The 23,213-nt window shown below is 37.5% G+C and overlaps 1 protein-coding gene across 3 annotated transcripts in view; it reads right to left on the reverse strand.

Annotated features, from left to right (window-relative positions):
- The window catches only part of LOC109223449, a 47,725-nt gene continuing 24,518 nt past the window's right edge, over window positions 7–23,213 (reverse strand). Inside the window, exons 15-33 of one of the 3 annotated variants that reach the window (XM_019387761.1) lie at window positions 19,747–19,823; window positions 19,491–19,601; window positions 19,003–19,101; window positions 18,249–18,331; window positions 17,799–17,947; window positions 16,529–16,672; window positions 16,267–16,374; window positions 14,748–14,855; window positions 11,352–11,459; window positions 11,141–11,251; window positions 9,444–9,607; window positions 8,866–9,328; window positions 5,300–5,407; window positions 4,999–5,057; window positions 4,258–4,645; window positions 1,333–2,874; window positions 537–744; window positions 318–443; window positions 7–207 (exon numbers count right to left, since the gene is read on the reverse strand). In XM_019387761.1, coding sequence (XP_019243306.1) covers window positions 343–443; window positions 537–744; window positions 1,333–2,874; window positions 4,258–4,645; window positions 4,999–5,057; window positions 5,300–5,407; window positions 8,866–9,328; window positions 9,444–9,607; window positions 11,141–11,251; window positions 11,352–11,459; window positions 14,748–14,855; window positions 16,267–16,374; window positions 16,529–16,672; window positions 17,799–17,947; window positions 18,249–18,331; window positions 19,003–19,101; window positions 19,491–19,601; window positions 19,747–19,823 — 4,131 coding nt within the window. In that variant the 3' untranslated portion in view covers window positions 7–207; window positions 318–342. Of the gene's footprint in view, window positions 213–317; window positions 444–536; window positions 745–1,332; window positions 2,875–4,257; window positions 4,646–4,998; window positions 5,058–5,299; window positions 5,417–8,865; window positions 9,329–9,443; window positions 9,608–11,140; window positions 11,252–11,351; window positions 11,460–14,747; window positions 14,856–16,266; window positions 16,375–16,528; window positions 16,673–17,798; window positions 17,948–18,248; window positions 18,332–19,002; window positions 19,102–19,490; window positions 19,602–19,746; window positions 19,824–23,213 lie in introns of all 3 variants that reach the window. The other 2 variants (XM_019387759.1, XM_019387760.1) reach the window with 2 other exon arrangements.

A 23,213-nucleotide genomic window follows, 5' to 3' on the forward strand; every position in this document is an offset into this window, starting at 1 on the left:
GGGAGAGGGGAGTGTACTTCCACATATTTCTCTCCAAATCCCCTTGCCTAGCAGGATCTTGCATTCCTTCCCATACTTGTTCTCGATGGTTTTCAGCCTTTCAAATATTAAGTTGAATTCATAGCCCCTTCATCATTGTCAACAATCATGACCTACACTGGAACTTTCCTGCCTCAGTGACCATTTTTGGGACAAAAGGCTTCATATCTGCACTGACAGCATGAAATGCCTTAAGCGGGAAAAAGCACATAAAAGAGGCACTAGAGAACAACATTTTGCCATAATTATCAACAATATTATGAGTGAGATTCACCTACCAGAGGCTCAAAGACACCATGAATTTCACAGCATATCTTCTGCGTATAATAATTCAGGATACACAGAAGATACCATTTTCTTTAACGAGTTCATAGATTCTTTTAAAAATGCATGTCCTTCCGCAGCTGCAAGTACCAATGAAGAATAATAACTTGACGTAGCCAGATATAGCAAACGCATTAACAACCGCCGTGCAGAAAGAATCAAACAGTTACTACCTTTAGTCAGTGCATGAAATTCCTTTGAGAAGTCCTCAACACGTCCATGGACAGGTCTCATTCCACAGATTTGGATCACACAAAATTCCAGGTACAATGCCATTACTGTTATTTGCAACAGTAGAATACAGACCCCTTGTATTTCAGAATTAACCTGCTTCAACTTGTGGGCTTCACACAATTCAGTGATGATAGAAATTCCTTGATCCTACAACCAAAAGGTGAATCATAGCCTAAGCATCATAAGACTGCTCAAAAGTATCTTTTAGGAAGGGCATATGGCCGTGTACTCGTGAAGCTTTAAAAACTGACCAACTGAGTTGGAAACTAGGCGCAGTTCTCTCCTTTTTACATCCTACAGCACAAAATTTGTATTCCTCACAATGTCTACATAAAATTAAATTTGATCATCTTCTAAGAATTACTCTAGACCGCAAAAACACGTCAAGTGATTAAAATAGTCAAAACTCTCAAAAGAAAACTAAAGATTAAAATTAACAAACTTAAACTGGGGAGCACATAAATATCGAGGACAACATGCTGAGTTCTGCAGAAGCAATTAAATAAAATTGATCCATTCTGTTAGTTCCGTTGATTTTCCCTTTAAACAAGACAAGTGACTGGGAGGTCAACCTGCAATCTTAAGCCTCAGTATGGTTAGGCACATGGAAACCACTGCCTCCATCAAACTTAAATTAGAATACTCACAGGGACTTGAGCTCAATGCATAAATCATGCAAAAATCAACTCTGGAAAGAGGAAGATAGAACAGACAAAAATGATCTGGGTGTTTCACCTGCAAGCAGTGAAGGATATCAGGCATTGGTAGCTCTGGGAAATGTGCAAGATCAACAAAACCCGCTTCTTCAGCCCTTTCAGCAGCTTCTTCAGCTTGTAGACATAAAAACTTGAGCAGAAGACAGGTAATTCTGTATATCTGAATAGACATTGCATCTGAAAAATGAGACTGCGTAGTCAGATTAGCATGCTCATTTGTTTGATCTTTGATCACAATAGCAGTTCTTGACGAAAAAGATGAATATTTGGGATTTAGACCGCAGCAAAGAGCAGAAAGAGCAAACCAGCCCTTTCTGCTATTGATATATGATGGCTTGTTGTGCCACTCGTACTCCTCTCGGAGGGTAGGATGACAAAAGATGGGGGGACCTCTTCCTGGCGATTCCCCATGACGCTGTGTACCGCAGCTAATAAAGGCCAATAAATGGATGCATCTTTCCCTTAACTGTGACTCCATTTCTTTCATGGCCCTTGACCAGGCATTCCTGTGCTTTGCCAGAACACAAATTAACATAACCGTGTTTTCACTCTCTCTAAGACAACTCAATGAAGTATGTGGTTTGAGTGCCCGGGGTCTTTTCTTATCATGATCATCTGATGGAAAATCCGGAGCACTAAGATAATATGAAATTAGATCAGCCTTCTCCAAGAAGAAGTAAGTCACCACGTGATCCACATTTAACATCGAAGTTTCTCCTAAAGAGTTAACAATTGCCGTAACCACAGCCAAGCTAAGTCCCCAAATGGGTGGAGACCTTTCATTATTCTCAAAGGAGTTTGCCAGATTTCTCCCATTCTCAACTACTGAGAGAGGTCTACCATTAGATAGATCAGCTAACAATACTCTTAATGATGCAAAGAAACCAGCATTCAGAAGCATCTCAGCACCTTCCTTCACATGTGCAATAGTCAAAAGAAACTTCAATATTATGTCAATGACTGAATAAGAGCTTTTGTCTTGAAGCTTAAGAACAATATGCTGCATCGGAAGATGCTTTTGAATGACAGGGAACCAAGTGGCAGGTGTTGAAAAACCTTTGAGTACTTGGTCGATAATAATCATAGAGATGGAGCAGTGTCCAGTAAGTTCTATACAGTTGCAAAGCAATGGTAGTAGCCCCAAGCTCACATTAGCTGCCTCAGGTAAGACTTCATTATGCTCCATTTCTGTTCGTACACCAAGGCGAGAATCTTTCCGACTTGACTTGAGTGAAAAGAGAATCAGCTCCAGAAATATTTTCATTGTACTAAGGACACCAGTAGCCAATGGCCTACAGTTGCTCAACACCTTGAGGCCATAACCTGCAGTTTTTAATATGAGAAGGCACATAGATAAAGACAATTGTGCATTCAGTGACCTGGTAAAGCGGAAAAGCAGGTCTGCTTGAGCTGCAAGAATTTCAACTATGTCTTTACTAGCATCAGGGACTGGGACAAACAACCCGATTGTGCGGATGAGAGACTCGCATATATTGTCAATGCTAGATGACAATAATTTTTCAGGAATATTTCTGGCAGTTTTAACCTCGTTCTCAACTGACTGCATAAACAGGGAAACCATATCAGTCATAGCAAACCAAATATATACAGCTACCCTTGGAAAAATTTGTAACACCCCAGACTTTAGACAGAGTCCCACATCGGCAAAACACAAGAGGGATGCTGGGTATACAAGTTAACAAGCCTTAGACCCTAGTGACGTGTTTTAAACCCGTGAGAGCCTAGGCCCAGAGTGGATAATATCACTAGCGGGCTGGGCTGTTACAGATGGTATCAGAGCCACTCTTGTGTCAGCCTTCCCGATGGTGGGTTAGAATTCAACTGAGTTTAGGCAAATCCCGGTTAGGCGGGGCAAACCTCAATGCCGAGTCTAGGCGAATCCCATGCGGTGGGGCAAACTTCAGCGAGGATGCTGAGTCCATAAGAGGGGGTGTATGTAACACCCCAGACTTTAAACAGAATCTCACATCGGCAAAACACAAGAGGAATGTTGGGTATATAAGTTAACAAGCCTTAGACCCCAGTGATGCGTTTTAAACCCGTGAGGGCCTAGGCCAAGAGCGGACAATATCACTAGCGGGCTGGGCTGTTACAAAATTATAGAGTCAGCAAGAGTTCAGACACTTTTACATATGAAAACCACGCCAAAATCCTAAGCGAGTTGAGGTCAACTATATGAACCCTCACTAACAATTGTCCCTCCATTTAAGTCCATTTTGGACCAATATTATACAAAATAAAAATACAAGTTCTCTATATTTTCTATTGGCATATAAATCTCAGACAAGACTAAAAGACACCATGAAAACATAGGACTTAAAGTAAATGTACAAACATGACTAGAACAATATTCACGACTTATTTTTATCACCTACAGACCTTTTTTTCATTGTGCCCTGCTTTTTCCTAGTGTGCATGGATTCCAAGAAATTGTATGTCATCGGAAACAGCTTCCTTGTATGTAATTTTTGAGTCAAAGAAGTGGCTAAATGGTAATAGCTTCTAAAATTGTGGCTAATGCATGATAGCAGGTGTTAAAAATGGGTATTTGCCAATTTTTTCCGTCTCACCAACCATGGTATTTCACCAAAGTTTGACAATATAAGGATTTTCTAAACGAGTTGAATGAACTCGATGACGAAACTTATAATTCCTAACAACCATCTAAGTACATACAAATACAATGTTATAGAGCTTATAAGATTTAAAAACCCACAGTAAGGTAAATGACCTATATCTAGAGCAAAAACGACAAAACTGAACATGCAACTAAATTTGGAGCTAACAGCATCACCATGGATAACATTGTTGCCGACGCTTTTTTAAGACAAAAGCACATACGAATGAGAATCAGCAAGGTCAAATGACTTAAATGTAGGAGACAAAATATTAGAAGTCAAATGCAACTGACAGCAGCACTCACATCAACATTGTCAGATATGGAGAAAGCTGTTGTCAAAGCTATTAAAGCTGAAAGCTTGGATCTTGTGAGTGACACCATTAAATTCACATTCTGCAACGAGAGCAACAGCGCTTCTGCAACCGCTTTAGATGCTTTCCAATCCGAAATATCCCACAAATCAATTGCCATGTCCCCTTGCAGACGATCAGTGTCATACAAGCAGACACCATCAGTTTGAGGGAAAATGTCCTCATCGTGCTTACGGCGATACGTTTGCAAAAAATCTGACTTTAGCAGATATTGGGACAGCTCCTTGAATGGTCTGTGGGCGATCTGTCTACCTTCAAGCTCTCCTTGCAGATGATAGAATAGATCATTGAGAATTAAGTCATCCAATTCATTTCCTCCACTGGAAGAAAACGGAATAGAAGGAAGAAAGATTTAAGTCTTGCATCCGTGTTATAAATTATAAGTGAACTTGTAGAATATATTGATCCACTGAATATATAAATTACTTTTGCATTTCAATTGCCTCTACTTAAATATTTAGGTTAATTATATCAAATATAATTAACTACTACACCAATGACATTCTGCCTGAACTCTTTGAGTAACAGATTGCTATAAATCCATAACAGTTTACTTCAGATAACATTATGATCACAATATCCCTGCGAGATAATAACTGAGTACAAATAAATAGACAAACCAGTCCCAGGAACAGTCTCACTTCAGCAAGGCATGACAATACTGAGCACTTACCTATAACCACGCTGCGCATAATAACCCATCAACTCAGAAAAGGCTGGTAACTTCCTCAACTGTAGAAGAGAAAACACATTTAAGGTAGAAAATAAGTCTCTCTAATAAAGCTATAGTTGTAACAAATGCCAAAGGCACGAAAGTCTGCAAACTGCAGTTGACAGGTTGATAAAATTCAGGAGACATCAATTGTTGTGTTTATGTATTAGTTCTTTGATTAGAGTAAATGGAATAAATGGCGAAGGGATGAAACCGCAACATTGTATGAGAAGCTGCAAATAAATATAAAAAGGAATAAAACCTTTTGCCACAAGTTAGTAACTTTATCGATAAGTGAAACAGACAAACTTCCTCTATCACCGCTTTTCACTTTATACATCACCCGCACAGCAAATAAACCAGCGGCAACCTGTAAGCACTATCAACTAAAATTAAAGGTATATTCTGATGCATAAACAAGGGACAATAAGAAGAAGATTTCCAAAACATACTGAAAAGGCTCATATTGTTATAAAAAATATAACAAGCTGTTTTGGAATATTCCCCTTCACTCTGAATGTGATATTAAGAACAAAATCAGAATAAAACAATCAGTAAAACAGTGAGTAGAATTTAAATGAAAAACTGATTAAGCCCTGGAGAGTAGGAAAAGACTCTCACAATAAAGTGTTTATTTTGCCGCAAAAGAAACAAAAAAAGAGCGTCACAAAATGGAGATCCAAAGTATACTGACTTTGAACAAGAAAAACAACAGAACTAGCCCTCTAAGAAGGCAGGTAAAACCTTTAACATGATACATGAGATATCCACTTTAAATAATATATTATTTAGATAACACAACTTGTATAAGTGTATTGACATTTCAACCAAGGATGACCACCAACAAAAGGGACAAGTATCATAATTTTGACCTCAACAACCAGTGAAGTGAGAACTGCTCTTCTTCTCAGCTTCTTACTTGCCACCAAACCCTTGAGGCTGATCTATCAGAACAACTCATAAGTACATCATTACATCTCTCGAAATCAAAATGCAACTGAAAAATTCATAAAACCAAGCCACCTGATTCATTTGCTCCCTCGTCCATTTTTACAAATTCCAGTTTTGCAAGGTTAACTTTGCCACCTTTGCTGGTATATGTGTTTTCAGTTAAGCCAATCAATAACTTTTTCAATTGGTGAATCAAAGATCAGTATTCATGATAAGATTGTAGGTATCATTCTGTAACGGTAGATTCATTCTGATCCATGATAAATGGTCTCTTTCTCTGGAAGACAGGTAAAAGCAAGAGTGTAGGGGTGAATAAAGATTTCAGGTTTCTGGGTTTGCAGCTGCTAGAATTAAGCTTAGACTGGGGAAAGCACAAAGTGGTAGTTATCAGTAAAGAGAAGAGGTGATGACAAAGAAGAAAGGACTCTGGTATTCAGAAACAGAAGGGTGAAGGCTGCCAAGTAAGGTGTAAATTAGTTGGGAGTATATATAAACTGTAAAAGAGTACTAACACTTTATTGTCACTCTTAGTCTCTTTAACATTCTAAAACTCTACTGGAATTAAGCATAACAACAATTTGTTTGGGAGACCACCATTTCGCTAGAAAGGAACAGAAGATGTTTTCTGGGAGGGAAGATGTAATTTGGGAGCTTGCCTCATCTTTTGAAATTTTGCTAGTACCCTCTTGGCCCTATGTATTAACTAAAACACTGTACCTTATCCACGGAAAAAAAAAAACAGAATACCTCGGGACCCCCCTAAACTTGACATGTTTGCCTAGTCCAAATTACCCACCCTAAACTTGGCATTTCGATAGCTTCGACCCCCCCTAACCAATCTCACCTAATGGGGTGAGACATGCCCTGCCACGTAAAAAAAATTTCCATGTAACATTTTTTAAAAATACAATATTTTTATTACCTTTCTAAATTTGTTAACTTTTTGGATCATCTTTTTCAGGCCCAATTTGTTTAGGGGGAAATATGATTGTAAAGGCTCAAATTTTCTTTATTTTTTGTTAAGCTAAAAGTAATGGAGTTTCACCCAAATTTTTGCAGATCTGGCCCAAAAGAAGAAGAAACACACTGTTGAAACAAATTGTCATTGTATCTAAAGAAGAAGAAAAAAATACACAGTTAGAACTCCATTATTTTGGCTAAAAATAATAAGTACCAGATAAAAAATTTTATTGATTCGGCCCAAAAAGAAGAAATATATAGTTGAAAGAAATAGTCATTGCTTACATCTAAAGAAGGATAAAAAGAAAGAGACAGTTGGAACTCCTCTATTCTGGCTAAGAAAAATTATTTGGCTAAAAACGATAGAATTACGGCCAATTTTTTTATAGATGTGGCCCTAAAACAATAAAAATTACACTTAGTTGAAACAAATAGTCATTGCATCTAAAGAAGAAATAAAAGGAAGTAGAAAGTTGGGAACAAATATGCATGGTATGTTAAGAAAAACACAAGAAGAAATATAAATTTGGAACAAATAAATCATTCAATCTGACTACATGACGATCAATAGTTGAAAAATACCCCAGCTAGAAGCTAATTTTTCGATTTTTTTTACCCCCACGTGCCTAAAAGAGAGTGTATTCATGCTCTTTTACATGTCAGTGTTTAGGGGTCAAGGCTCTCAAACTGCCAAGTTCAGAGGGATAATCTGCACAAAAAATAGTGCAGCTGTGCACTAGATAAAACATGTCAAGTTTAGGGGGACCTCAAAGTATTCACCATAACACCAATTCTGACATTCTATCACCGCCTTAACATTGTGACATGCACCATCAAACTCAGGGTTGAATACCATTTGCTTAATTAGAAAAAGTAATACAATAAATAAACAGTCACCAAAATGTTGAACAATCACTAGAAGAGCGTTAGAATAGTATCACATGAACAATTGACAAACCTGACAAAACTTCGTCGGAATCATGCTAGGTAAGATTTGACCATGGGAATCTAGAAAAATAGTTGGAAGAATAACCAAAACAGTGGCAAGAAAGAGGCGGTTCCACCCAAACATTCACGGGAAAAGATGTGATCCTCCAGATCAGTGACCAAAAAAGATGCAGTGCCTCCAAAACATTCATCAGGGAAAACGAGAGGTGCCTCAGAACAGTCGCTGGTTAAAATGCAGAACCCCCAGAACGTGACAAAAGGAAAATAAGCGATACTGACGGGGATGGTCACCGAAGATAAGGCATAGTGATCCAAGATGGTCGACATAAATAGGAATAATACCATGGGAACTTATCACTGGGAAGACGAAAAGATAATAAAACTATGAAAACAAAGGAAGATTTGGATTGACGAACCACATGCAACATCTAATAGGTAGAAGCTGTTAAGGTCTCTATCAAGATCTTAAAGACTCTCCTGAGAAAATAAAAGAAGAGAAAGTTGTATTGATGACCTGACAATTTGATGAACATAAGATACATCTATTTATGTGTCAAACAATATACATGTATGTTTGTCCAAAGTGAAATAAAGTTTAAGACTCAACACCCCTGACATATTAACTCGAACATTCTTTTTTATGGGTATTCTAACTAGAATATTCAAGCACTAACACTTTATAATGTAACTTAACCAAATGTTATACTAATTTATTTCGGCTCCTCAAGCCACTAGCCAGAAATTACAATCTGTCCTACAATTCAAGCACCTAAAAAGCTTTAGTTTTAATCCAAAAGGTACCAATTGCAAAGTAAAAAAGAATGCTTCTACCCTTATTCACATTCACTATCAAAATGAAGCGGAACATCAGAACTAGCAATGATGTAAGCGGACATAAACCAACATAGAGACTTATTTACTACGTTCAACCTGAATGAGAAAACAAGAGTACCAGGAAGTACAGCTCACCCTTGCATGCAGATTTACAGAATCATCATACTCAAATGAAACAAACATCTTAATAGTCTCCGCATCCAATGAGCTCCCACACCACACTCCAAAAATATCCTTCAGGTTAGATGCACTTTCAGGTGTTGGTACTTTAGAGCCATCAGACCCATTATGCAATGATTTGGAAGATTCTTTTTTGACCAACTCAGAATGTAAAATCTTTTTCTGCAGGAACATCTCATAGGCCACTACATCCAATACATTATGTTGACATTGATATCTGTATACCAGATTTTGAAGCTCCAATTTAGTCGCACTTTCAGATTGGCAACTATTCTTACCAATAGAAAGCACGACAGAATTCAATAGCTTTTTCCAGAAGTCTGAGTTTCTCAGCTCATTCAGGAGATTTGTATAATGACCAGCTCCTTCCCATAATGCATTTAGGAAGTTTAGCATATTACACAGTATATGTGATTTGCTGAAAGAAACCAAAACAAATATCTTAAATCAAATCATGATGCACCTCAACAATAAAATGCCGTAAGGGATATTGTAACAATTTACGGCATAATATAAAAGACCAGAAACCTTACGTCATCACAAGATCATCAGCTCTTTTAACATAAACCCATATGGAATCTAATATATTTGCAGCATTGCACTGCAATGCATCATTGTCTCCAGGTTGATTGTCACCATTGCATGATTCAGAAATTGGATTTTCCCTCAAAGCAATCACAGCGGTAAGAAAAGAAGCCTGCGATAGAACGATTTCCAATTTAAATACAACAAAGGACCAAAATTAGTGTCTACTTCATACCCAAATCAGCACTTAAAAACTAGATTTATTAAAGGATTAGACACTAGATGTCAACAGTATCAAAAGATTGAACTACGTACCTTTTAGTGACATCTAAATTGATATGAACAGTTTATGCATGAGTTTCCATTTAAACAAAAAGAATGGCTAATCATACGATGTCATATGACACATTCTAAATAGTTATGTTGCACGGACTCTCCAAAATGATGCCGCACCAGTGTCGGATCCTCCAAAATTATACTATTTTTGGAGGATCCAACACGCACCCGGCAAGATTTTCGGAGAGTCCGAGCAACATAGCTAAATAGACAATAATCTCATATTTAAAAGTCCAAATATCTATTTTAAAAAGGGCAAATTTTTTTTGAAAAAGATTTTGAAAAGGGCAAATTTCAGAAGTATAAATATCTGGTCGAGTAAGCACATCAAAATGACAAAGTTTAACACGGCAGAATACAAGAAATTTGTATAGCACACTAAATATTAAAAAATAATAAGCTTTAGAAGACAATTCAATATGAAATCAATGACATTCAAAACGATTTCCATAGTGGACTTCAGTTATTTAGTGATAAGATGTTCATTCAGATTTCAGCTTTACCAAACAACCTATTAGTAGAGCCCTTGACATAAGGGATACATAAACAAAGGCATCATGACTAGTTTGTACAGACACACAGTATAAGATACGGCAGGATGGAGCAAGGAGTTTACATTCTCCACATGGTTGCCTAAGGTAAAAAGCAGTGGGTACAAACTGTTATTTATTGATTTTCACCCCCATTGGAACAAAAAGTAGTTGCAAACACCTGGGCAAGTGCTCCAGAAGCGTTGAATAAAGATGTACTGTATAGTCATTAACAATTCTTGATGACCTTAAAATTGATTTAAGAGGCAAAACGGTCATAATATGTCAAGTTGTCCTTCATTCTTCCCATCAAATAATTGGTGGAATATTTCAATATCAAGGAAAACTTGGGACACACCTACTACAACATCTTCCTTCTTCCCCATTTTCTTTTTTTTCTTTTTTCTTTTTCTTTTTTTGATAATCTAGAAATCCCGAGGTCAATGGTGCACGGTTCGAAACTCGATGTAGATAATGAGTCTGCCCCTGTACCCTTCTCCACTTATATACCAGGCTTTTGTCTGCAGCAAGGTTCGAACATGTGATATGCGCCTAGCCCACACATCATGTGTTGTACACTTACCACTAGACCAAAGCCTTGGGGCCAGAAGTTGGGCTGATAGTATCAGAAGTGGTACCTTATTTGTTTCCTACTTTACCCATGACCACGAACATCTGTCAACTTGGATCAAGCTTGAGGCACAAGGGCTCAAAGACTTAATGCTAGATAGTAGCTTTACAATACTCCTGGACTATAGGTCATCCAGATATACTAGGTCCCAAGTCTGGCAGTAATGCAGCAGATTATGAGCTCAAAAGGAAAGCAACTAGTAAGTTACCTGATAACGTGCAGCAGAAGCAAGCATCTTGAAAGTAGCAATTATGAGATCCTCACTTTCTACCTTCTCTTGACAAAGAATGCTACAAATCGTATTTTTAAAATTATAGATCTGCAAATGCATTTGCTGGTATCAGTTAAAAGCAGCTAACATTCAACCTTCAAAATTTTAAACTAACAAGAAAAATAACACCGATATTGTAAAGCTAAACCTGCTTGTCATCCAGACCAAAATATGCATTGCTAAGCGCACATGATTGCGAGTCGTCTGCAATAATAAACAATCTGGATTGCAGTCTTGCAGCACCCACCTGTATCTTCTGAATAGGCAGCACAAGTTCATGAGAATTTAGCTTAGTTATATTAGACCTTGGAATGACTTAAATGGAACCTATTTTGGTTTCCTTTTGAATGATAAGAACATCAAGAACTCTATTTTGAGCAATGGAAAAATATTTCTTCCAATTTTTTATACAACCCGGAAATTAAAAAAAAAAAAAAAAAATTAAAAATTGGGGAAAAGTAGATAGATACTACAACAACAACGACCCAGTGAAATTCCACAAGTGGTGTTTGAGAGAGTGTGGAGGTCAAGAATTAAGATAAAAAGTTACTAGGTGGTCGAGCGTGTCTTTTGAAAAGTAAATAGATGCATCTTAAAAATGCTGCAACCTTCAATTGGAAAGAAGAATGCACAGAAGAGAGCCAGAGGTCAAACAAATAGAACCCATACGTGCAATAAATATTTTAGATTTTGCTGATCATCAAAAACCTGTTCATTCCTTTTTTCTTTCCCCGCTAAAAGGACCTTGATGCAGCACATAAGTCTTCTTCCTCAAACATCTAAATTCAAGATCAAGTTCTTTCTTGTAGTTTATACTTTATACTCCCCAAAATTCTCTATTAGAAAATTTACAGAGTCTGATTTCATTTATAAAATTAAAACAAATCCATTTCATTTCTCTTTGTAATCAGCATTTAGGTTCGGTACGAATCTTGTCACATTTTGTTGCATAATCTAGTATTGCTAGATGCTGACATGAGGCATGTTTTAACCCTGAAGTTACGTGACACCCTGTTTAGAGATGCTTTAGTGCAGTCATCAAAGCACTAAGGCATGCACCTTATGGACTCTGTCATTAAGAGTGTAGCACTAGACGATAAATAGAGTTGGCGAATCGGTATATTGATTATTAACAAAATGTCATGAATAAATTATTTAGACAAATTAGGAATTGAGAAATTATAAATTTGTAAGGGAATTAGTTACCAAACACTTCAAGTGGCAAATTTACATCTAAATCTAAAATAGTTCTGGAACTTGATTAACATGACAGGAGTGTTCCAATCGCTTGCGCGCATCTCAACCATTGGGTACTTGTTACCTCCCACCGGCACAGGAATCAGGTAACTCTTCCTACCAAGGATTAGGCACATGGTAAGAAATCACCTAGTTTTTTTGTCTTTGCTGAGATTTGAACTCTGGTTTCCAAAGTTTGCATCCACTTCATGGACCACTACGCCACAACCTTAAATACTACCTAACATGAATACATGATTTTTACTTCCTATATTTCATTTAGTTAATTTTTTCCAATATTTTAAGTAAGTCAATTTCTCAAATAATAATTGTTTACGTAAGTCAACTTCCTTCAATTACACACATAATTTAGATTACTTCAATAGCAGTTGCCAAAGCCTTTTTTTAATTATGCTTTGCGCTTCAAACACTGGCAGACCTTGACATTTTTCTATATTCTTCAGCTTTGGCAACTTTGGTATAATCTAAATCTCTCTTAAAGGTCATTTTTCTTTTTCTTTGGATTCATATCCCTTCCCCTTGCTTAGTTAATAGTAATTTTAAAATATTTTCTTTTTCTTAGTTAATGACATGTGTCACGACTCCATTGGTGCGTGACATACACTTGTTTGGAAAAAGCGATTAAATACCAATGCGATGTGTAAAAGACACAATAGGAAAAAGGTTTTGGTTTGAGAAGGCTGCCCGTGTAACAGGGGTGTGTCAAAGGGATTTGCGTTCAAGATGAGAGGGCAAAGTACGGATTAACCCAAATTGTAAAGGAAACCGACTTTAGGTCTAACTCATCCCCAAAAGCTAGCTTATGAGGTAAGGATTTAACCAAACCATACAAGGAGATAATAACCCATTCTCTCCATGTAGGACACTTAACAAACCATTCCCCCGAACACACCAAGACAATATATCTTAGCATGTGGACTACATAGAGCACACTTTCTTTTTACCCAAGAATAGGAATGGGTTGATATATCATGTTAAGAGAAAGAATCTTAGGCGTAACTCAACTACAATAGTTAAATCATGAGGTGAGGATTGTCTAACACCGTATAAGGAGATAACAATTCATTCCTTTAATCAATGTGGGACACGTAACAAAAATTATGCAACTAGATACACATGTAAAATCGCATGAAATAAATTAATTTGGAAAAACGCTCCTTGATAGACACATATGGCATGAAGAACATGAATTGAGGAAAGTGGCAGAAGCTAGATGCAAAAGTAAAACACTGAATTCATGATGGTTTTGAATATAAGCTATAACATGTGACTCTAGCTGCATCATTTCAGTTGGGATGGGCTACAAATACAAAGACTATGAAGCAGAAAACAAAGGATCTTTCAAGGATTATGCCAGGGGAATACTCTTTTTTCAAAAGAAAGGTTAATAACTTTACTAAAAATGGGATAAAAACTCCCGTGTAAAAGCAGTATACCAACAAGCATACCAGGATAAATTATAGTCGTTTCAGAATAAAGGCTGAGATAGCAGTTTACCTTGAATGGGATAAAAACATAATATAAAATTGTCAGAGACTTTGGGATAGTACATGAAATTCACATGTTTTGTTTTGACTTTTGACCATTATTGTTGTATACCAAAATAAAAAATGTGAAAGTATCCCCTCTCTGACAACATACGCTTTTAAGTGAAGGGACACTCCATGCAACATAGAACCAGAGCAAGCAGAGCTCCTGATTCGAGTCTTACTGGCACCCAATTAATAAAACAATTTTCCACATGCTTGGCCAAAAACAAAAGAACTAGGCAAGCACGTGAGAAGACGTGTTTGCAGACCTAAATAAATAAAGGTGTCCCCTCTCTGACAGCATATGCTTATAGATGAGGTGGTCAATTAATTCAACAATTACCACTACTGATAACTTTGGCAAGTTGAGGAAAGTAGGTAGCTGACTGAAAGAAATTCGATCCAAATTTAGATTAGACTAATGCAACTATCAGGCTTGGAAATGAGACAGCACCGCAGAAACAGGATTTCAGCACCGGTCCAGCAATACCTGACCTCAATACGAAAATTACCACTGTAAACCATGATAACACAGGAAGAATAGGGACCGACAATCTTCAAAACCTTAACACAGTTAAAGGAAATAATCTAGTGAAACTGTATTATCCCAACAATTGCAAGGGTGATATCAAAGTGAATGCATCCATGCTCTAGCGAAATGAACAGAAAATTCCTTAATTCCGAAGAAATGTGGTAAAACAACAAAGCAAGTGCATTTTAACTAAATAGTGATGATAATATCAGGATTTACAACATACAGGATTTCGGAAGAATGACATCAATGATATCGCTGCGGTAACCACAGGCACTGGTTTTGTCGTCGACGACATGATTGCCTGATGAAAGACAGTGAAATTGGGCACATCCTGAAATGAAGCACAAGCAGGTCTTAGTATCTGCTTCGAACATATCATAAAAGTCAAACAAGATCAGGGATATCCGTGACCAGTGGTCACTTGAAACTAAAGTTCAGTCAGCCTGTGTGCTGTAAATTATTTGTATACACTGATTCCAGCAGTAAAAGAAAGCAGAAAATAGAACTCTGAATTCTATAAATACCACAGATGAGAGAGAAAGAAACAACTCAAACAGGGTGTAGGTATGAAAAAAGAACTCTGACAAAGATCATAAATTCCAAGCTGGGACCCCTTTCACTTTATTAAAGATCAGAATACTTTACTCAGATCTCTCAAAATAATGCAAGTGTCATTGGCACCTGGTGTTGTTGACAACAGACTCAATCTGCATCCCCAGAAAAATTACTCGGATTCAACAACAACAAGATTAGCTAGTGTATTCCCACATTGTGGGGTCTGGGGAGGGTAAAGTATATGTAGACCTTACCCCTACCTTGTGGAGGTAGAGAGGATGTTTCTGAAAAACCCTCGGCTCAAGAAAAACAATTCACATCAGGTTTGAACAAGAGAACAGTAATGAAGAGGCCTTGTTGAAAATACTAAAAAAAAGAACATTAACAACAGCAAAATAACAAAGCAATAAGAAAACCGAACAACGGATAATAATGGAAATCGCAGAATAAGAAAAATACGAAATGATAATACTAATACTGATATATGGGACAAAAGGAGCAGATACGGTGTCTCAAACTCGACGGCCTACTAACCTTTTACCCTAATCTTTGACCTCCATATCTTCCTATCTAGGGTCATGTCCTCGGTAAGTTGGAGACATGTCATGCCCTGTCTAATCACTTCCCCAATACTTTTTTGGCCTACCCCTACCTATCCTCGGACCCGCAATAGCTAACCTCTCACACCTGCTCACTGGGGCATCTGTGCATCTCCTCTTTTTACATGCCCGTACCATCTCAGTCTCACTTCCCTCATCTTATCGTCCATAGAGGCCACACCCACCTTGTCTCGAATAACTTCGTTCCTAATCAAATCTCTCCTAGTACGCCCACATATCAACCTCAGCATCCTCATTTCCGCTACTTTCATTTTATGGGCGTAAGAGTTCTTGAAAGAAAAATAAAGTCAGATTGAGCCCAAAAAAGAAAAACGCATACTATATTGCTCTCATCCTCTCTCACCCACAGGAGAAGCAGTCATCCCAGGATGAATTTCTCAAGCATTTCTATTCCCATAGAAATAAGCTAGTTAGTAAAAGACGAGAATGAAATTGTCTTTATTAAACCTGAGGTGGAAAAGAAAGGGGCACCGGGATAAAAGAAAAGTGAACTTCCTTCCAAGTCGTGCAACCCTTCAAGAAATTCAAAGTAAGAGATGCTAGTTGCGAAAAATTTATGAAGCATACCCTTGAGAGATCAGAAAGCATACTGGAAAGAATATCCAATCCCAAGACAATTGCCTGTTGTAAACCTTCGATTTCTGTCAGCCCATAAAGCCGGCTAAAATAGAGCTTCTGTTGAAGGTGGAGATAAAACATAAAACATAAAAAATGGTTACTAGAGTTTATCTTCAAAAGATAAAGCAATGTACTGCTGATTCTACATGCTGGCTGAGCATTCAGAGCGCATTAGGAGTTTATTAGCATATTCAAAAGCTGCAAGATTCACCTCAAGGCCATCTGAAGTTGTACAAACAAGTCGAAATAGTGCAGTGTGGATTGAAGAATCACCAAGTAAAATATCCGTGACCACTTCACCAAGTTTCTGGATATTTGAAATTGACAGAATGCATTTCTTCAATACTTCAAGCACCTAGAAGCAAATAAAAACAAAGTCCATTTCCCTTAGCGCTCAACAAAAAGTATTACATTTTAAATGATTATAAAGTCAATATGTAACACAAATAGAATGACTCAGTAAATAAATCAATACTGGTGGGTACTCCACCATCTGAAAAGAGATGGACTAGGATTGCAATCGCAGTTAACTTTCACCCTTCAACAACAACAGAAGTCGCATTAATCAAGCTGACTGTACACCTTTTCACATGAAATATTTACACAAATACATACATATGTATGCATGTATTGGTGTTAGATAGCAGCCTGAGAAAAAAATCATCTCAATAACCACCTACTATCATGCACCAGCCGCATCTCACCCAAGCAAACTTCATACTAAATCACACTGTTTCTCTTTGAGGGAGAAGGCTCGATGTAGGATTCATTGTGTAATATTGGAGCATAATAGACCAAAATACGATAAGCTAGTAAGCTAATCAGAATTAAAACATGATTGACTAAAAATTCCTTATGCTCCCCAAAGAATTATAACGACTCCGCAAAGAATGATAATCACACTATGTAATAGACAATGTAGGATTAACTTCCAAATGATAACCCTCCAAATGTCTGAGAAATAATTCAACAGCATTAAGCTACTCCTTCAAACAAAAAAGCAAAACTACTCCATAGGTCTAAAATATCACATTCTACTTTTTGAGAATCAGTATAAAATTCGACTAAGAGTTGTTTAAACAACTTCTTTGGTACATTAAAGCAAAATTTTCTCAGTACTTCCATCTGCTGTCTAATTCTCTTAGTATAATTTCCAAAGAAATTCTCTCTGCAGATTAGTGATGTTCACTCTCAAAAAGCAAAAAGTGACGGCCAATATTTGGTGGAAGGGGTTATAAATCGAAAAAAGCTTGACCTTCCCCAAATTGGTACATTACGTGAATAATTATAGTTGTAATGGAGCTTCCATAACCCTCGTATTCTATATCGTTCCGAGTAAAGGAGACAAACAAAAACAGCACCCAAAGATTCTCAAAGAAAAGGACTGCCTTGCATCCAAAGCACGTAAAAGTTATAAGAAGAAAATTACATACCATGTAAGTAAGCATAGCTGTTTAAATTATAGGAAATCCAAGGAATACCTTCAGAGTCACCTTCCAGCGAGCATGCTTGACTTTATAATTCCAGAATTCATGATTAACAAGGACATACTGAATGGAGAAAATGACAAGTGCAAGGACAACATCATTTTCCATTCCAGCATCCACAAGCTGCATGGTGAGGTCAAGCACTGAAGATCACAAAATAGCGTGTAAGGACCTACATAAAACGATCTAAAGAATCTAGTCGCACAATAGAAGAAAATATGCCACCATGATTAATGGTCAATGTCAATGAGACACCGAAAAACAAATTGGATTAGAAAAACGGAGCAAGATATGTATTTTTTTTATGTAATCAACAAGTTAACAACAGAAGAAAATAGACTCCCTGTATAGCTGCAATCAGAACGCCGATGACATCATATAAGATACAAACATGTTATACATAATTGATGAACATAAATAAATCAATACAACTAAATGACATGCCTGAAAGAGTCAATTGACAATCATTCTGCTCACAGTCGATCAAAAGCATTTTTGAGAGCCGACCAGAAAGCAACCACGATCCACTAAAGTAGCCACAAAAAACACACAGAATAAAATGTCAAGATAAGTTTGGTTTTTCTAGAATTAGAGAAGTTTCCTGAGATATTTAAAGACATCAGGCTAAACAGCAAATCATAAGAAATAAAACTATGTCGGCCATGGCATATCACACATCAGGTTTTTTTTATATTGCAGACAACCAATAAGTCTGATTGACGATTCAATCTTGAATAAAAATAGCAGTAACACAAAAGGAGGAGGAAAAAGAAAAGGTAAGCCACACAAAAAGAAAAGTGACCGCGTCGAAGAAAAGTTTTACAGCAAGCAAAATCTGTTGACGAGTTGCCATGGGAAAAAGGTTTGCTTTGTAAGCCTTGCCATACATATTCAACCCATTCCAGCTCCAGGTGTGCTTGATTCAGAGAGTGCACGAAGGGAAAGTTCAAAAGACAGAAATCCAGAAATTAATTCAGAGTATATTATTATTCAAAAGGTTACGGCCCAAGCAGTCTAGAGCAGTCAGAGGCCATTAGTACAATCTCAACCAGATTGTATCCAAAAGTACTCAAAAGGTTATGGTTAAGCAATCACAAGCAACCTGACAACATACACCAGATTGTGGCCATAACATTCATGGACATGTACAAGCATGCAAGTTCTATATGAAGTAGGAGCATAGGTGGACCCTTTTCACCTCGACAAGCCATTGGAGCCAATTCTGAAAGGATTTGTTTTAAACGCAACATCAAAGATATTCGCCTGGACTATCAATCTGGAAACATGATACGGTGAGCTGCAATAAGAAAAAGCAAGAATTAGAAAATCTAACTAGCATAATAAATGACAAAATAGTGATAAAGCGCCTCATAGAAAGGGCAGCCCGGTGCACAAAGCATCCCGCTTTCACGCAGGGTCAGGGAAGGGCCCCCGGGGGGTGATGTAGACAGCCAACCCTAATGGTAGATTCCATTATTTATTCAACAGTGAGATAAACACAACTCAATAGCTACTTATATTACCTCTGACAACATAATGCTTATTCAATAACCCAATAAAAGATAAACCTACCAGATAAAGTAATATAGCAAGCTTCTCTTCAAAATTCTAGATTCAGTAGCATTCAAGGGAGTGAAGAGAACTAAAAACATTAAAAGTAAATAACTTAAGAGACAAAAGACTTACCATTTTAACATTTTTGCCAAAATGTTAACTCCCATCGACATCAACACCACATCAGAGCAATTAGGAGATAAATTCTTGATCCAAGCACAAATGATCTCGGCCACATTAAGACTGCATTTGAAGAAGGGATGTTATTTGATCAAAAAAATGGTAATTTTCCTAGAATTTAGGATTTCTTTCATATGTAACTAGCATATAGGATAAATTCAATTGGAAACAGTAGATGGAGGTAGATTAATGAATCCTATAGTCATACCGCAAGTTTTCTGTTGGTGAGTTCATCTCATCATGCATATAGCCACCACCAAGGTCCAGAAGAGCAGAACAAACACCCTAGCGACATCAAATATTACCAGCAAGAAAACATCAATAGCTGAAACAATTGTTGCCATGCCAAGAAAAACAGACGGCAAACAGACTTAACAAAAGTCTTGTCATCATTTTTTTTTATCAAGTAAATAATTTTCCATTAAAGAAAGGCCAAAAACAAAAGTGACCGTATACAAGGGGTATACCAAAAAAAGGAACCCTACAGAAAGATATGGTTCTTGTTAGTTGCTATGTTTTAGGACTGCAGTTTAGCTTTGAATAGTAGCAGTTACTTTGACTGCAGTTACTTAGTTTAAATTCTGCAGTTATTATTTTCCCAGTATCTTTGTTAGTTTTTTTTAAGTAGATCATGTGCTGATATTCAGGACCATGAAGTTAGTAGTTAAGTTTTTCTTATAAATTGTAACTCAGATTACAATGAAAAGTATCCTTGTTCTGTATTAGTCTTATGCTCTCTCTTTTCAGATTTCTTCTCTGTTCTTCATTCCTTTAATATTCTGCTCTTTCATTAATCACAAACATTCACTTGTTTTCTGGTTTGTTGATTAAAGTTAACAACAATTGGTATCAGAGCTCTTTTTCTTGAGGGGCCTGTGTGAGTGCAAGCAGATTCTGTGGACACCATGGACGGAGAAACAAGCTTTTCTTCGATCGCACCACCAACCTTTGATGGAGAAAGTTATCAGATCTGGGTAGTTAGAATGCAGACCTATTTGGAAGTGTTGGATCTTTGGGTAGTTATTATGCAGACCTATTTGGAAGCGTTGGATCTTTGGGAGGCTGTTGAAGATGATTACGAGATTGCTCCCTTGCCAAACAATCCCACGATGGCTCAGATCAAAAATTACAAGGAGAGGAAAACCAGAAAGTCAAAGGCAAAGGCATGCTTGTTTGCTGCAGTTTCATCCACCATCTTCACTCGTATCATGTCTCTGATGTCAGCAAAAGAGGTATGGGATTATCTCAAGACTGAATATGAAGGAGATGAAAAAGTTCGAGGAATGCAAGTGCTGAATTTGGTGCGTGAATTTGAGTTGCAAAGGATGAAAGACAGTGAAACCATAAAGGAGTATTCTGACAGACTTCTTAACATAGCAAATCGTGTCAGATTGTTGGGTTCCACTTTAAACGATTCAAGGATCGTTGAGAAAATCCTTGTAACGGTGCCGGAAAGATTTGAGGCTACCATTACAACCTTAGAAAATACTAAGGACTTGTCCAAAATTACACTAGCAGAGCTCTTGAGTGCTTTTCAAGCACAAGACCAACGACGTGTTATGAGACAAGAAGGAGCTGTTGAAGGAGCCTTACCAGTTAAGCATCAAGACAGTAGAAGAAACCAGAAGAAGCAGAACAAAAAGATCCAAGGAGCAAACAATGAGAATGTTGGACACAGAAACAAAATCAAGACCGGAAGCAAGAAGACAAACTTTCCTCCTTGTCAACATTGTGGTAAAAAAGGTCATCCTCCTTTCAAATGTTGGAGGAGACCTGATGCGAAGTGCAGCAAGTGCAATCAGCAGGGTCACAAAGCTGTAATTTGCAAAAGCAAAATTCAGCAACATGAAGCAGAAGCTCAAGTTGTTGAACAAGAAGAAGACGATCAACTCTTTATTGCAACTTGTTTCACAAGCCGCGATTCAAGCGAAAGTTGGTTAATTGATAGTGGCTGCACTAACCACATGACGTATGATAAGGCGCTGTTCAAAGATTTAAGGAGCACTGAGACAAAGAAAATTAGAATTGGAAATGGTGAGTATATTCCTGCTAAAGGCAAGGGCACCATTGCCATTGCAAGTTGTTTAGGAACTAAGTTTATCACAGATGTTCACTATGTCCCCGATATTGATCAAAATTTGCTAAGTGTTGGTCAATTAATGGAGAAAGGATACGAACTTCACTCCGTAAACAAAGCATGTGTGATAGAAGATCCATCAGGCCATGAGATATTCAAGGTCAAAATGGTGGGCAAGAGTTTCTTACTAAATCCGTTGGAGGAGGAGCAAACTGCTTTTCAAGTCAAAGAAAGTGTCACAGAAGTTTGGCATAAGAGGCTAGGGCACTATCATCATGAGGGGTTGTTGCAGATGAAATCTAAAAGAATGGCAAATGATCTTCCAGAGTTCGATGATCCCATTCCAAACTGCAGAGCATGTCAGTTTGGAAAGCAAAATAGGAAATCCTTTCCTAAGTCAACCTGGAGAGCCACTCACAAGCTGTAACTGATCCATACAGATGTATCTGGTCCTCAAAGAACTCCGTCATTAGCAGGTAGTCGATATTATATTGCTTTCATTGATGACTTTACAAGAATGTGCTGGATTTACTTCTTGAAATTCAAATCAGAAGTAGCTAGAGTGTTTTGGAAGTTCCAGAAAATGGTGGAAAACCAAAGTGGCTGCAAAATTCAAGTTCTAAGGTCAGATAATGGAAAAGAATACACCTCAGAAGAATTCAATTTGTTTTGTGAGGAATCTGACATTGAACACCAGCTTACTGCTCCCTATACTCCGCAACAAAATGGAGTTAGTGAAAGAAGAAACAGATATATCCTAGAGATGACAAGATGCATGTTACATGAGAAGAATTTACCCAAGCAATTTTGGGCAGAAGCCGCTCATACGGCTGTTTTTTTACAAAACAGGCTTCCCACAAGAGCATTGAAGAATCAAACACCCTTCGAAGCATGGTATGATTATAAACCATCTCTGAATTTTCTTAGAGTATTTGGCTGTTTGTGCTTCAGTCACGTTCCACAGATCAAGAGGGATAAATTAGATAAAAGAGCACTTCCAGGCATCTTTATTGGCTATAGTTCTGTTGCAAAAGCTTAAAGTATTTCAGCCACAAACGGGAAAAATTATTGTAAGTAGAGATGTGCACTTTATGGAAGATGAAGAGTGGAACTGGGACGATGCAGATAAGAAGGATCCAACTTCAAAGTTCAGTTGCCTGCTTCAGATACATTAGATCAAACTATCACAAGAGATGGGCAAAATGATTTAATGGATCACATCCCTGTTCGAGGCACACGATTACTTTCTGATGTTTATCAAAGAAGTAACATTGCAATTTGTGAGCCCGGTGATTACGAAGAAGCCAAGAAGAATGAAGATTGGAGTTCTGCAATGTAAGAGGAGTTGCTCATGATTGAAAAGAACAAAACATGGGAGTTAGTTGATCGACCTCAAAACAAAAAGGTGATTGGAGTCAAATGGGTGTACAGAACTAAGCTTAATGCTGATGGCTCAATCAACAAGCATAAAGCTAGGCTCGTGGTCAAAGGATATGCTCAAATATTCGGTGTGGACTACTCAGATACCTTCGCACCAGTAGCAAGACTTGACACTATTAGGCTCTTACTCGCTGTTGCAGCACAAAAGAAATGGAAAG

This window comes from Nicotiana attenuata, chromosome 3 (assembly GCF_001879085.1).
Source record: "Nicotiana attenuata strain UT chromosome 3, NIATTr2, whole genome shotgun sequence".
Classification (NCBI taxonomy): Eukaryota; Viridiplantae; Streptophyta; class Magnoliopsida; order Solanales; family Solanaceae; genus Nicotiana; species Nicotiana attenuata.